The sequence below is a fragment of the Acinonyx jubatus genome, chromosome A1 (genome assembly GCF_027475565.1).
Source record: "Acinonyx jubatus isolate Ajub_Pintada_27869175 chromosome A1, VMU_Ajub_asm_v1.0, whole genome shotgun sequence".
NCBI lineage: Eukaryota > Metazoa > Chordata > Mammalia > Carnivora > Felidae > Acinonyx > Acinonyx jubatus.
The window spans coordinates 192,504,719-192,519,643 of NC_069380.1; the positions used below are offsets into that span (position 1 = coordinate 192,504,719).

At 44.6% G+C, this 14,925-nt stretch overlaps 1 protein-coding gene across 2 annotated transcripts in view; it reads left to right on the forward strand.

The window, feature by feature from the left end:
* The window catches only part of GLRA1 (glycine receptor alpha 1), an 82,447-nt gene extending 68,390 nt beyond the window's left edge, over positions 1–14,057 (forward strand). Inside the window, exons 8-9 of one of the 2 annotated variants that reach the window (XM_015063962.3) lie at positions 7,022–7,168; positions 13,567–14,057. In XM_015063962.3, coding sequence (XP_014919448.1) covers positions 7,022–7,168; positions 13,567–13,881 — 462 coding nt within the window. In that variant the 3' untranslated portion in view covers positions 13,882–14,057. The remainder of the gene's footprint in view (positions 1–7,021; positions 7,169–13,566) is intronic. The other variant, XM_015063963.3, reaches the window with a different exon arrangement.
* Positions 14,058–14,925: the final 868 nt, after the last annotated feature.

The window sequence follows — 14,925 nt, forward strand, 5'->3', positions numbered from 1 at the left end:
TTTCTTGGGTGCTCGTCACATGCTCTGCCTAGCACATATGAAAATTCCAGACTCCCAGGAGGAAAGTAAATGTTCAGCATAAACCATATCGTCTGTACAGGCATTCTCTGCACAGCAAGGCCCCCTGATCAGTTAGGGGAAGTGGGAACATTCCCCAAATCCAAGTTCCCAGATGTCAACCAAGGGCCAATCTTACAAGCACGTCTTTCGAAGTATAGCAGCATCATCTTAAAACTCATATGGTAACACTTTTCTGCCCCTATTTCTTACATTTCTAATGTGCAACAACACATCCTGTCACTTTCACTGTTCACGCTTGAGCCACAGTCTGCTCCGTTCACTATTACCACTAGACACAGCATTTCACTCCATTCACCATTAAAGCCGGATACACGTTCTGCTCCATTCACTCTGTACTAGACACAACATTCTGCTCCATTCTTCTAACACCAGACGCGGCATTCCACTTCATTCATTACCGACACCACACACTAATTCTCCTCCAGTCACCCTTACAATAAATGCAACATTCTGTTCCTTTCACTGCTAACACCAGACCTCACATTCTGCTTAATTCACTTTTAACACTAGACATAATGTTCTGCTTCATTTACAATTAACGCCAGACACCACATAGTCCTCCAGTCACCCATTCGTGAGGTACAACATTCTGTTGCCTTCACTATGAATGCTTGATGCCTCATTCTGCTTTACTCTCCTTTAATGCCTAGACACTGCATTCTACTCTGTTCACTACTATCGTTTGTGCCGCGTTCTGCCTTAATCACTCAACAGCAGACAAAACATTCAGCTCCACCGTTAATGCCAGACTCCATGTTTGGCTCCCTTCAGCCTTATGCTAAATGCAACACTGCACCATTTCCGATTAAGGCCTCACTTAACATTCTGTTTTGATATAGAAAGGTTGGAAGACCATACAATGAGCGCTTGAATACCCTTCACCTGGATTCCAATTGTTATCATCTTGCCACATTTACTTTAGCTCTCTCTATACACAGGTAGGTGGGTAGGTAGGTAGGTTGATGGGTAGGTAGGTAGGTGGGTGGGTAGGTAGGTGGGTGGGTGGGTAGGTAGGTGGGTAGGTAGGTAGGTGGTAGGTAGGTAGGTGGGTAGGTAGGTAGGTAGGTGGGTGGGTAGGTGGGTGGGTGGGTGGGTGGGTAGGTAGGTAGGTAGGTGGGTAAGTAGGTAGGTAGGTGGGTAGGTAGGTAGGTGGGTAGGTAGGTAGGTGGGTAGGTAAGTAAGTAGACAAATCTTTGCTGAGTCATTTGATGATTACACACATCATGACAAGCTATCTCTAAGTAAGGAATAAGGATCGTGATACTTGTCACATCTGAAAAAATTAGCATTAATTCAATAATAATTATATTTATATAAATTATATATATTTACCAATTTTATATCAATAATTATTGAATTAGAAATAATTCTGTAGTGTCATCTAATACAGAAACTTTATCTAAATTTCCCCAGTTGTTAAAAAGCATCATCAGTAAATATGGCAAGAGATCCAATCACGGATCCAATAAAGATTCATGTTGTTCATGGTTTCTCTTTTAATCTAGAACATTCTCCCTACTGTTGTTTGGTTCTATGACCAAACTGTTCTACTGTTCTACTAACTCTCAACGTGAGAGAAGACATTCTGCTTCATTTGCCATCCACAGTAGACACCACTGTCTCCTCTCTTCACTCTTACACAAAGCTCCCTAATCTGCGCTTTGCGCTATTAACACAAAACTTTGCATTCTGCTCGATTCACCATGGATGCTTGAGACCAAATTCCGTTTCCTGTTACCACTTGACAACACACTGTGCTCTGTGCAACTGTAACAGCAGCTATATCTGCTTTCTTTTCCTTATGTTAGACTCAACATCCTGCTCCACTGTCTATTCATAGTCGATGCCACATTGTCTTTCACTTATAATTTACGCTAGACTCAACATTCTGTTCCACTCACTGTAAACACCAGACTCAGTATTTGACTCCATTTGCTATTATAGTAATACTCAACTTCACATTATTCCCCCATTCACTTTTTTTAAAGCATAAAATTCAGTGACTATATGTTCACAAAGTGTACATCCTCACCACTATCTAATTCTAGGACATGTTCATCACCCCAAAAAGAAACCCCTGTGTTCATCAACAGTCATTCTTCATTCCGCCCTCTGACCAGCCTCTGGCAAACACTACTCCACTTTTTACTTCTGTAAATTTGCTTCTTCTAGACGTTTCATATAAATGGAATAAGATAAAACGTGCACTTTCACTTAGCATAATGTTTTCAAGATCCATCTGTGTTGTACATTCTACCAGTATTTCTTTCTCTTTGGTGGCTGAATAATATTTCCCTTGTATGGGTCTATCATATTTTGCTTATCTATTCATCGGCTGAGGGATGTTAGGGTTATTTCCACTTTTTGGCTATTTTAAATAATGCTACTATGAACCTCCACGTACAAGTTTTGTGTGGACAAATATTTTCAACCCTCACAGGGTGTATATCTAGGAGTAGAATTGTTGGGTCATGTGGCAACCATATGCTTAACTTTCTTAGGAACTGCCAAACTATTTTCCAAAGTGGCTACACCATGTGATAATCTCCCCAGGGTTCCAATTTCTCCACTTCCTCACCAATGCTTATTATCATCTGTCTTTTGGATTACAGACATCTTAGTGGATATGAGGTTGTATCTCACTATAGTTTTGGTTTGTGTTTTCCTAATAATAATGTTGAGCATCTTTTCATGTGCTTATTGGCCTATTCTAGATCTTAGGAGAAATGTCTATTCAAATCTTGTGCCCAGTTTATAATAGAGGTATTTCTTTTTGTTGTTGAGCTGTAGCAGTTCTTTGCGCATTGTGGATTTTAATCCCTTATCGTATATGTGATTTGCAAATATCTTCTCCTAATTTGGGAGTTATCTTTTCACTTGATTGGTAGGGTCCATTATACACTAAAGGTTTTAATTTTGATGAAGTAAAATGTATCTATTTTTTCTTTTGTTGGTTGGCCTTTGCTATCATATTTAAGAAACTAATGCCTAATCCAAAGTCACAAAGATTTCTATCTATGGTTTTTTTCTAAGAGTTTTATAGTCTAACCCTAAATTTAGGTTTTAATCCGTTTTGATTTTTTCATATGGTGTAGGGGAGGGATATCACTCTTTTTCATGTGGATACCCAGTTTTTACAGCACCATTTGTTGGGAAGACTATCTTTTTCCCTCCGTTGAATTTATATCCTTGTCAAAAATCCATTGACCATAAACATATGGGTTTATTTCCGGACTCTCAGTTCTGTTCCGTTGATCTGTGTATGTATCCTTATGCCAGTACCACACAGTTGATTACTGTTGCTTTGTGGTTAGTTTTAAAATTGGGAAGTGTGAGTCCCCCACCTTGGTCCTTTTTAAAGATTGGTTTGGCTGTTCTGGGTCCCTTGCCTTTCCATTGGAATCTGAATATGAATTTTAAGCTCAGTTTTGTCAATTTCTGCAACAACAATAAAAAAGGAAGTGAGACTGAAAATGCACTGAGTCTGGACATGAATTTGGAGAGTATTGCCATCTTAAAGATATCAAGTCTTCCAGTCTATAAACAACAGATGTCTTCTCATTGACTTAGGTCACTCCACTGCCTTCTAGACTGCTTAGTTTCTGATGAGACATCTCGTTCCTCAGAATCACAGTGCAGCTCTTTCTGCCCGCAGGTCTTGTCCCATGCTTTAATAATCTCGAGCTGCCTCCCCCAACTTAAAAGTATATAATCAATCTAACGAGGAATAAGCTGTTATTCTTATTGAGGATCTCTTGTACATGATGAGTTGCGTCTCTCTTGTGGCTTTCAAGATTCTTTGTCTTCTGACAGTTTGATTGTGAAGTGTGCAGGCGTGGATCCCTTTGAGTTTATTTTGCTTGAAGTTCATGAACTTCTTAGACGTGTACATTAGTGTTTTTCTTCAAATTTGGGGAAATTTTGGCCATTACTTCAAATATTCTTTCTGCTTCTATCTCTCCTCTCCTTCAGGCACACTCATTAGACACATGTTAGTATACTTAATGGTTCCTCACAGATCTCTGAGTCTCTTTTCATTCTTCTTCATTCTGTCCCTCAGACAAGAAAACCTCAAGCTCATGGAATCTTTCTTCTGTCTGCTCAAATATGCTATTTATCCTCTCTAGTGAACTCCTCAGTTCAGCTATTTAATGTTCAACTCCAGAATTCCTATTTTGTTCTTTTTATCATTTCTATCTCACGTTCTATGTGGTGAGATTTTGTTCTCATGCTTTTCTTTAGTCGTTTATACTAAAGGTTTAAGCTAAAGGTTTCCTTTAGCTCTCAGAACATGCTGAAAATAACTGATTTAAAGCTTTGCTTAAGTCCAACATTTGGGCTTCCCCAGGGGCAGCTTCTTTTGACCGCCTTTTTTTTTTTTCCTATGGATGGACCTGTCTTAGTCAATTCAGGCTGCTGTAACACAGTACCAGAGACTGGGTGGCTTATAAATAACAGAAATGTATTTCTCTCGGTTCTGGAGCCTGGAAGTCAGGTGCCAGCATGGCAGGGCTCTGGTGAGGACCTTCGTCCAGTTGCAAACTGCCAGCTTATTATTATATCCTCACATGGTGGAAAGAGAGCTAGCTATCTGGCCTCTTTTTAAAAAGTCATTAATCCCTTTATGAGGGCTCCATTCTTATGATCTAATTACTTCCCAAAGGCCCCACCTCCAAATACCATCACATTGGAATTAGGATTTCAACCTATGACAGGGAGACGGGACACAAACATCTAGTCCACTGCAAGGCTAGCCTTTATTTCTTTGCGTATCTTATAATTTAGGGTTGAAAATTACACACTTAACATAATGTGATGTGGCATCTGTGGAAATCAGATTGCGCTCCCTCCTCAGGATTTGTCGTTTTTGCTGTTTGTTTAGGAACTTTTGTGAACCAATTCTGTGACATCTGTATTCTCTGTTGTGTGTGGCCACTGAAGTCTCTGCTCAGTTAGCTTGGCCATTACCTAAAATTGGGCAGAAATTTCCTTAAGTGCCTGGAACCTATAAATCTCCTGGCCTTTTCCTAGGGGCCGTACATATATATTCGAACACACCTTCATCACTCAGCCAGGCAGTTTACAGTTTTGCCTTACCCTTCACTTGCAGCTTGCTCAGTGTGTCAAGGTTAGCCAGAGTTGAGAGCTAAGGGGCCTTCCCAGTCAGGTCTTCCCTGAGTACCCACACAGGCCTGTGCATGCACACAGATTCCCATGTATATGTCAGAGCTTTTTCTAAAGCTCCCATAAACATCGCATTCCCAGATTTTCCTTTTAAGCTTTTTGATCAACCTATTGTTTGCCTGAACTGTTACCTACTACCTCAGGAGGATGTGATGTTCAACAATTGCCACTGACTCTTTTCAACAAATGCCCCCAGGGAAAAGGCCGTTCACACTGGGCCAGTTCCAAGTCAGCTCAAATAAAAGACTGCCTAGTGAGTGAGGTCTTTCAGTGAACCACAAGACAGGTCAAATAATGACAGTTCTCTGGGAATGAAGCTTTAAAGAAGCTCTAACTCTGTTCTGCCCCGGCCACTGATTGCCTGGATACTGGTTTTCACTGTGCTTGCAGGCTGTTGGTTTTCAAGTCTAGCACAGAGCTGGGAAGAGGAGGATGCGAATATGGCAAGTTGAAACACCACAAGGCCCCAAGAGAAATAAATACACATGTCCACACAAAAACTTGTACATAGATGTTCATAGCAGCATTATTCATAATAGCCAAAAGGTAGACACAACCCTAATGTCCATCAACTGATGACTGGATCAACAAAATGTAGTATAACCATACAGGGAGATATTATTTGGCCATAAAAAAGAATGAAATAGGCTACAACATGGATGAATCTTGAAAACATTATGCTAAGTAAAAGGAGCTAGTCATAAAAGACCACATGGTGTATGATTCCATTTATATGAAACGTCCGGAAGGGGGAAATCTGTAGAAACAAAAAGTAGATTAATGGTTGCTTAGGACTGGGGGGAGAGGACTTGGAGGAATAGGGGAAAGAATGATGGCTAAAAGGTATTAGGTTTCTTTTAGAGGTGCTAAAAATATTCCAAAAGTGACCGTGATGATGGTTGCACATATCTGGAATGTATTAAAAACGATTGAAATACACACGGTAAGTGTGTAATATCTCAGTTAAGCTGTTTTCTTTTTTTTTTTTAATGCCACCAAGTTTGATGCTCTTGCTGGCATTCAGCTGACTTTTTAAGTAAATGCTTTCAAGATTGCTGTTAGCCTTGGGGTGCCTGGGTGGCGCAGTCGGTTGAGCGTCCGACTTCAGCCAGGTCATGATCTTGCGGTCCGTGAGTTCGAGCCCCGCGTCAGGCTCTGGGCTGATGGCTCAGAGCCTGGAGCCTGTTTCCTATTCTGTGTCTCCCTCTCTCTCTGCCCCTCCCCCATTCATGCTCTGTCTCTCTCTGTCCCAAAAATAAATAAACGTTGAAAAAAAAAATTAAAAAAAAAAAAAGATTGCTGTTAGCCTTTGGTTAAGAGGGCTTCTGAGAAAGTTGATTCTGACCATTTTTGCTGTTGTCCTTGTTGCTTTTATAGAGGAGAGTGTTTTTGAAGATCTTACCCTGTCACTTTTGCTAACATCCTCTGTTTACTTTTAATGTTAGGTACACCGTTCTGTTCCTATCACCCTTAGCTAAACACAACATTCCGTTTCGCTCAGTGATGATGCTCGATACACCATTCTCCCCTCTCCTCTCTCTAGTACTCGTCTAGGTACCATATCTTATTTTCTCCAATGTTTCATGCCGTCTTCCTGATGCATTTTTCTTCTCTTTTCCTCTGCACCTTCCTAATACCCCAGCTGAGGAAGGGGATAGCAGTGGGTAATGGCAGAGTTACTGAGAAGCAGAAATACTGAGATATTTCATTCTCCTCTGCCCTCACCCTCCTGTGTTCGTTCCCACCCCCACTCCAGGTGTCCTATGTGAAAGCCATTGACATTTGGATGGCGGTGTGCCTGCTCTTCGTGTTCTCAGCCCTGCTTGAGTATGCCGCTGTCAACTTTGTGTCTCGGCAGCACAAAGAGCTGCTCCGATTCAGGAGGAAGCGAAGACATCACAAGGTAGGCCTTTGGATCCCTGCCTAAGGAGGGACAGCTGGTGATAAACACAAGAGTTTCAGGCAGCCTTGTCTCATGATAGTTGTTTCGCTGGACCATCCTTCTCAGGGGGTAAGGCAGACACAAAATAGGGATTAAACTCCTGGAAGCCCTAACTTCCCCTCCCATAAACAATGCCTTGATTGAGTCTGTGGGCAAGTTATTCTTCTAATCGTAATAACAGTATAGAAATTATCAGGTTACACCTGAAGACAGAACTGATGGAACACTGATGGGGTTACGATAATAACTAGCTGTGACCTTGAAGCTTGGCAGGCTAAAAGATGATTATTGGTGCCTTCTTCAAGGCTGCATTATTTCCAGGGGTTTGGTTTCAGATGGAATTGCACCACAAAAGGTTAAGATCTTTGAATAGAACGTCCAGGTGCCAGGCCTTTGCTTCCTACTTCCAAGAAAGGGGCATCGAGCAAAATGCTCCCCCAAAGTGGGTTCTCTCACTTTATGACAGCTTGAATAAAGAAATACTTGGCAGGCCATCTCTGCAAAGTCACCAGCCTCTGCCAACTCAGAGACTGTGTCCCAAAACCAGCAAAGGCCACTGGGGAGTGTGCAGTCTCTGGGAGCAAACTGGCTGCATACCTTGGTCTAGAACTACTTTTCCAAAAGAAGTTTCCCATGGAGATCAGAAAACCTACTTTTCTCTCCAGCCTCATCTTTACACTGCTTTCGCCTTTTTTCTCTGAGCACCAACCACCCTAGTTTTTCCCTAGTTGCTCAAGCATTTACATGGGACTTGTTCTCTCCGGAAATGCCCTCCCAGCGCACTTTGCTTAATGTTAACCAAGCGCTCGCTTTCCAGCTCTCAGCCGAGGCATCTTCCCCGAAACCTGAGTCAAAGTCAAGGTCCTGTATTGAAGTTCTCATGCAACAGTCGAGTATGGCAGCACAGATTGTATCCTACACGGGCCCCTAAGCCACGAGGCACTTTTCTCTGAAGTCCTGCCTCAGTATGGACTGAACAAACGGACAAATGGATAAACTAAAGAACCAAGAGGAGCCTTTCCAGTCAGAGAGCCTACCAAGAAGTGTTTCCAGCAACAGATTAGGGCGAACACTATGAACTGTCAGGCCACACCACAAACCTGACGCACACCAAGGCCCTCCAAGTTTCAGACTGACCCACTTCGAATAGCTGTCTACTCAGCTACAATGTGCTGTGGCAGAGGACTCTGTTTCTTTATCACTGTTTGGTACGTGACTTCAAGCTAGCCTTTTACTGGGCCCGTTTTCTCCATCTGTAAAATGGACCAAATTGGCACAATTGGGGACTGTGGTGAGGATTAAATCAGATTGCAAAGCAGCTTTAAGTTTTTGTTCCTGCCACACAAATGCCAGGGAATAATGATTACACACGCACAGGTTTCCATTAGTATGTTTCTTGAACATCAGCAATCTGATTCAATTAACTTCTAGCAGGTTACCATAGGCAGGAGGTAGACGTTTCAAGACAGAAGATGTCCGTGGGAGTTAAGGTATAACCACCCTTTTAACTCCACATTAGAAGAGAAAACTATCTTACGTGCAGTAAGCCAGACAGGATTTCTTTCTTTCTTTCTTTCTTTTTTTTTTTTTAAGTTTATTTATATTGAGAAAGAAAGTGAGCCTGAGCAGGGAAGGGGCAGAGAGAGAGAGGGAACAAAATCCCAAGCAGGCTCCATATAATCAGCACAGAGCCCAATGCAGGGCTCAAACCCACAGACTGTGAGATTCTGACCTGGGCCAAAATCAAGAGTCAGACACTTAACCAACTGAGCCACTGAGGCACCCCAATAGGATTTCTTTAAAGACCTCTAGTCTTAGTCCTTACTGCTCATTGGATACTGAGCCCCTGACTATTACACTAATCTAAGCAAGAACTGGCCAAACACAACTATCTTTGGAATTTATTATTTTTCCTTTTTTTCCCACTGGCTAACTGCTTTTTGCATTTTCCTCTGCTAAAAGAGGGTTAATACATTTGTTGAAGAGACACTTATTTGGGGAGACTATGTCTGAAATATTTGACTAGCTCCAGGCCACTAGACTATGCATGGCACAACCCAAGGGGGCACTATGCGCATAGACTAAAATGTAAATGGAGCCCCCTGCAGATATGTAGCATGACAGGCCTGGAGGACCTCCAAAGGCTGCCTCTGCTCTCACCAAATCCTTACCAGTTGTGCGCACTAGAGGAAAACAAAACTTTCTCTTGGGTCGGGGGAAGTGTAAATAAAGCCACAATCAGATTTGATCAGATAACCCTGCTCAGTTCCTTCCTCATTCTCTCACAGCTTGTTAGTGCTAGAAGAGCCTTAGAGGGCATCTTGTCCACTCTTCCCATGCAAATGACAACAGTGAGGAGGGGCAAAGTGATCGCTAGGATCACAGAGGCACTGGTGGCAAAAGCAGGGTAGGTGCTGAAGGTCCCATGGCTTTTCTCAAAAATACTGACCACACACAGTATTCATCAATGGTTTCCATCCCGAAGTGGATAAAATAGCCCTGTATTTATTAGATGACAAATAAGAACTAAGAGTTACCCAAAGGCAGAGGTCAAAAACCAGTAGCCAGAGATCAAATTCAACATGCAACTGTCCCTAATTTCACTAGCAGTGTCTTAAAAGTCTAGAATAAGGGGCCAGCATTTAAAAATCACACTTCTATCTTCAGTCAAAAAGTCACAGCCTCTGATCCCACTGCAGTCCCATCCCACCTCATACTGGGGCACATTCTCCACTTTGCCACGGTCCCTTCTGACCGGAGATTTTTTTCAGCTCTGGTTCATTTCTTCCCTTACATTTCTCCTGCGTGGCCCCTGTGTGTGGTTGAATCAGTGTGACCTTGTTCCTAAGGGCTCTGAAATTGACTCAAATGTCAGAAACTACAAGGATACAGAACTGGGCTCACCATAGAGCAGCACTTCCTCTGGAGTAATCCCCTCTGGATGTGGCTTGTATGTTGGCAATGTAAGAGCCTGGGCTGCAGAAACCTCCCTTCAGCCGGATGTTTGCAGAGGGGGTTTTCAGCCCCAGATGGTGAGTGAAAAGGAGCTAGCTCCATGCCTGAGTTTCTCAGAGCCTGTGATCTTGGCCGGGCTCCTCAACTCCCACCATCCTCCCATGTTACCTCATTTGTTGGGCACAAAGCATCTGGTCCTCAAATTCCCTGGCCGGCCTCATTAGTCAGATTATTAGGAAACCTGCGAGCCCGGCTGGGCAGACACACTCCCAACCTCCCTGGGTTCTAGATCACACCTGCTGGATTTCCCCTGCTCCATCCCTAAGCTTTCATTTCCTGCCATCTGCTGGGGAGAACAGGAATAGCAAGCCTTTCTCCAGTCATTCCCAGGGAATTTCCTTTCTCCGGGCTACAATGTGAAATTGATGATCATCTAACTAGATGGGGCCTCCAGGCCACACCTCCACCCCTTCCACGCCTATGTTTAATTGATGAGGAAGGCAGAGAATAATTTGCCCAAAGCTGTATATAAAATTAATTTGGTGCTTCCCGTGCATAACTAGAGCCCAGTGAGAAAACACTTTCAAGCACCCTATCCTGCGGCAAGGGCAGATTTACACTGATAAGCAATAGAGTTGGGTATCCCTTCCAGGCACTGGGTCCAGTAATTTGGCCAGTTCCCCCAACTCCTTTCCTTGGCCCTGCCACAAACACCCTATAGTCAGTCGCCCTATTCACAGACAAAAATTTATTGAGATCTATTTGCTCGGCACTATACATGTTCTTTCCCATTTGCGCAGTGAGGGTGTTGGACCAGATTCATCCATTTGCCAAAGATTTCTTGAGCATTTTTCATGTCTCAAATCCTCCTAAGTGCTAGGAATAAAATCCCATTTAAAAAAGGGCGGGGGAGCACCTGGGTGGCTCAGGCGGTTAAGCATCTGCGTTCGGCTCAGGTCATGATCTCACAGTTTGTGGGTCTGAGCCCCGCATCAGGCTCTGTGCTGACAGTTCAGAGCCTGGAGCCTGCTTCGGATTCTGTGTCTCCCTCTCTCTCTTCCCCTCCCCTGCTTGCGCTCTCTCTGTCTCTCAAAAATAAATAAATGTTAAAAATTTTTTTTAAAAAAAGGGAAGCTAGGAGTAGTGAAGCTATACTGGTAAACATTTACTTATTCAACAAATATTTGCTGAGTTTTGAGCTTATGTTCAGGAACTCTTCATATGTTCAGTGTTGCAGGTACAATGAACATGAATAAGACTGCCTTCATGGAGCTTAGAGTCTAATGGGAGGACAGACATTAATCAAGAGCTTTAAAAAAATAGAGAGGGATGGGGCGCCTGGGTGGCTCAGTTGGTTAAGCATGCAACTTCAACTCAGGTCGTGATCTCACGGTTTGTGAGTTCGAGCTCTGCGGCAGGCTCTGTGCTGACAACTCAGAGCCTGGAGCCTGCTTCAGACTCTGTGTCTCCCTCTCTCTCTGCCCCTCCTCTGTTCATGCCCTGTCTCTCTCTGTCTCAAAAATAAATAAACATTAAAAAAAATTTTTTTTAAATAGAGAGGGATGTACAGGGAGCTATGGAGCACACAGCAGGGACACCTAGTCTATCCTTGCCCTCAGGGAAGGCTTCTGAGTCAGACATTAGTTCAGCGGAAGAGGAGTCAGGAGCAGAGGTGGGGGTAGGAGTATGTTCCAAGGAAGAGAGAACAACTTGAGCAGAGGCCCAGAGTTAAAAAGAAGGAACATGACCCTTTTGAATATATGTAAACATTTCAGGGTCACTGGTGTACAGAATGCCAGATGGAGGATGGTGCAAGATGAGATGACGCTGGAGAGGCAGGCAGGGATCGGGTCATCTACAGCCTTGTTTCCCATGCAAGGATTTTAATCATCCTGAAGCCAGTGGCAGCCCATTAAAAAGTTCAAGCGAGGGACGCCTGGGTGGCTCAGTCGGTTGAGTAAGCGCCTGACTTTGGCTCAGGTCAAGATCTCATGGTTTCTGAGTTCCAGCCCCACACCAGGCTCTGTGTGGACAGCTCGGAGCCTGAAGCCTGCTTCAGCTTCTGTGTCTTTCTCTCTGCCCTCCCCGGCTCGCACTCTCCCTCTATCAGAAATAAATATTTTTACAAAACAGCTCAAGCGAAAGATGACCAATCAGATCTGTGTTATGACAACTCAGGTGGCTTGGGAGGGCCAGACCGGAGGCGGTAGGAAGACCGGGCTGGAAGTCATCGCAACAAGCTTGTCTGGTGGCCCACGCGAGCTTGGCAAGAGCTGAGCCGGACAGGGGTTCTTATGCCGTGTTTCCTGCTGTCTGCCAGCCCTGTCATGCACAGGAACAAACAGAAGATAGACTTTCTTCTCTAGAAGCCCTCACTACCTAGGAGGGCAACGTGAGCTGGTAAAAATTCCCCAGAGCCACACGCTGAATCAACAGCTCCGCTGAGACTCTCAGTGCCACCACGGAGCTCACACGGGAAGATAACGAAGCCAGACATGATGCAAGCGAACAACAGTGTCTCCATGAGTCAGATCAGGAAAAGATCCCCGTGAGCTGGGAAAGGGAGAAATTAGAAGAATAAGGGCAGCAGGCATGTTGGTGGTGAGCATAAGGCAGGGAGGGAGAAATGCACAAGGGATGGCTGGCAAAGGGCAACCCAACTGGCAGGTGTGCAAAGCAGAAGGTAAGGGGAGGGGCAAAAGCCTGTAAGGTAAGTTGGAGCCAATTGATGAAGGGCTTTGAACAATAACTGAACCCGGAGGTATGTCTGAGGTCACAACTGCCAGGGATATGGGAACATGGAGGCAGAAAGGAGCTGCGGCTTCCCCGGCTTGTGAAAAGGAAGTAAGGCTCTTGCTGTCTCCTGGGCCATTCGCCCCCTCCCCCCCAACCCACTCGAGGAAACATCACCTGGGGGGTGGGTTGGGTAAAGAGGGCAAGGAGGCAACAGAGGCAAAGCAGGGGATCTCTCCAAATTGTCTCCTCGATTTCTAACCAAACAGCATTCAGAGTATCTGCTCATCTGTAATCTCTGATGGTCAAAAGAACCTTTTGATATAGCGGGGTGAATCTTCTCCCCCACTTATAGGAAAACATGAAATAAAAAACCCCGAGACTCAAATAAAGAAGTGACTTGCCTCGGGTCACACAGCCAGCAAGTGACAGAGCCAAGACTTGAACACAGGTGTCCAGACTCTATGCCACATTCCTATCCCCTGGTTTGTATCTGTTTCAGCAAGCAAGCGGCGCCCCTCTATAAGGCATTACTCCCCAGCCAGCCTGAAAGCCTTCAGAAACCTGGAGTGGTAGAGTCCAAGAGGCAGGGAGAACCAGATGGGCGAGGCCAGGCCCCCAGGGGAGTGCCTTGCAGGGAGGGTGCCCAGCCCCTGTCTTATTTTAAGTAGAGCCCCATGCTGAATCTGTTCCAGGAGGATGAGGCCGGAGAAGGCCGCTTCAACTTCTCTGCTTATGGGATGGGCCCAGCCTGTCTGCAGGCCAAGGATGGCATCTCAGTCAAAGGCGCCAATAACAACAATACCACCAACCCCCCTCCCGCACCGTCTAAGTCCCCAGAGGAGATGCGAAAACTCTTCATCCAGAGGGCCAAGAAGATTGACAAAATATCCCGCATTGGCTTCCCCATGGCCTTCCTCATCTTCAACATGTTCTACTGGATCATCTACAAGATTGTCCGCAGGGAGGACGTCCACAACCAGTGACGGGTCTGGGATGGGGCGGGAGTGGGGGAGGCTGGGAGAGGGCAGAATGGAAATAGCACAGGAATCTGAGAGCCTAAGGAAGAGAAGGGAAAGAGAGGGAGGGGGCACACATACACAACTCCCTCTTTCTCTGAAAAATGTGCAATAGCAAAATGCAGTGATGCATGAATCTTAGAATGTGGCACTATCTATTTAACCTCGGGTGGGCTGGTGGGGGGGGAGGGAGGGGCTTTTCTAATACGGGAGCAGAGGGGTCGGGAGGAAGGGGAGGGGTGGGTGGGGGTTAGGGAGTGAGGAAAAACAGCTTTCAAAAACTTGAGTCCATGGGCTGTGCAGTTTTCCTATTTGGAAGGAGAGTGCAGTCTGCCCCAGAGCAGAAGGAAAGCCATGTAATATATGATATATATTCATGCTTAATATTAATGCAAAATCACAAGAACAAAGGATTTGTTTCTTAACCTATCAGCCTAGTAACTGCTTAAGTTTTTCAAGTCACAGAAGTGATGGACAATTTTTCCCAGAGTGGAAACAGTCACAAATAAGCTTTTGCTCTGCTGTGTGTCCTATACCATGGCCTTCCGAATGCCATGCCTGTTTTCACACTGGCCTGGGTGGACACATGCCAAAAAGGCAGCCCACCTCTGCTTCAAGAGGGTTGTGCAGCCTGGGCATGGGCAGTGGAAATGGGGCAAAGTGGAGAGAAGAGAGGGAATGACTAAGGAGATGGGGCATTTTCAGAGGCCCAAGGATTGATAATCAAGAGAACTGCACCTCAGTCCTCACGTCTCAAGGCTAAGGACCACACCCGCCCCTCTCTGAGCCCCTCTCGCTTCTGTGCTTCAACGCCCACCGCACTTACCCTCCACTGCCACCCAGAAATGGCTGCCACGGTTTCTCATTATATTGCCAATATGCAATCTTTTTTATGGTGACAAAAAAAAGTAATAATCTCAAGAAATAATATGCAGATAGACTGAGTATAAACCGATGCACTTTTTTCAAATGTCTATTTTTTTGGAGAGTCTCTTTGGAATTGCAAGTGGG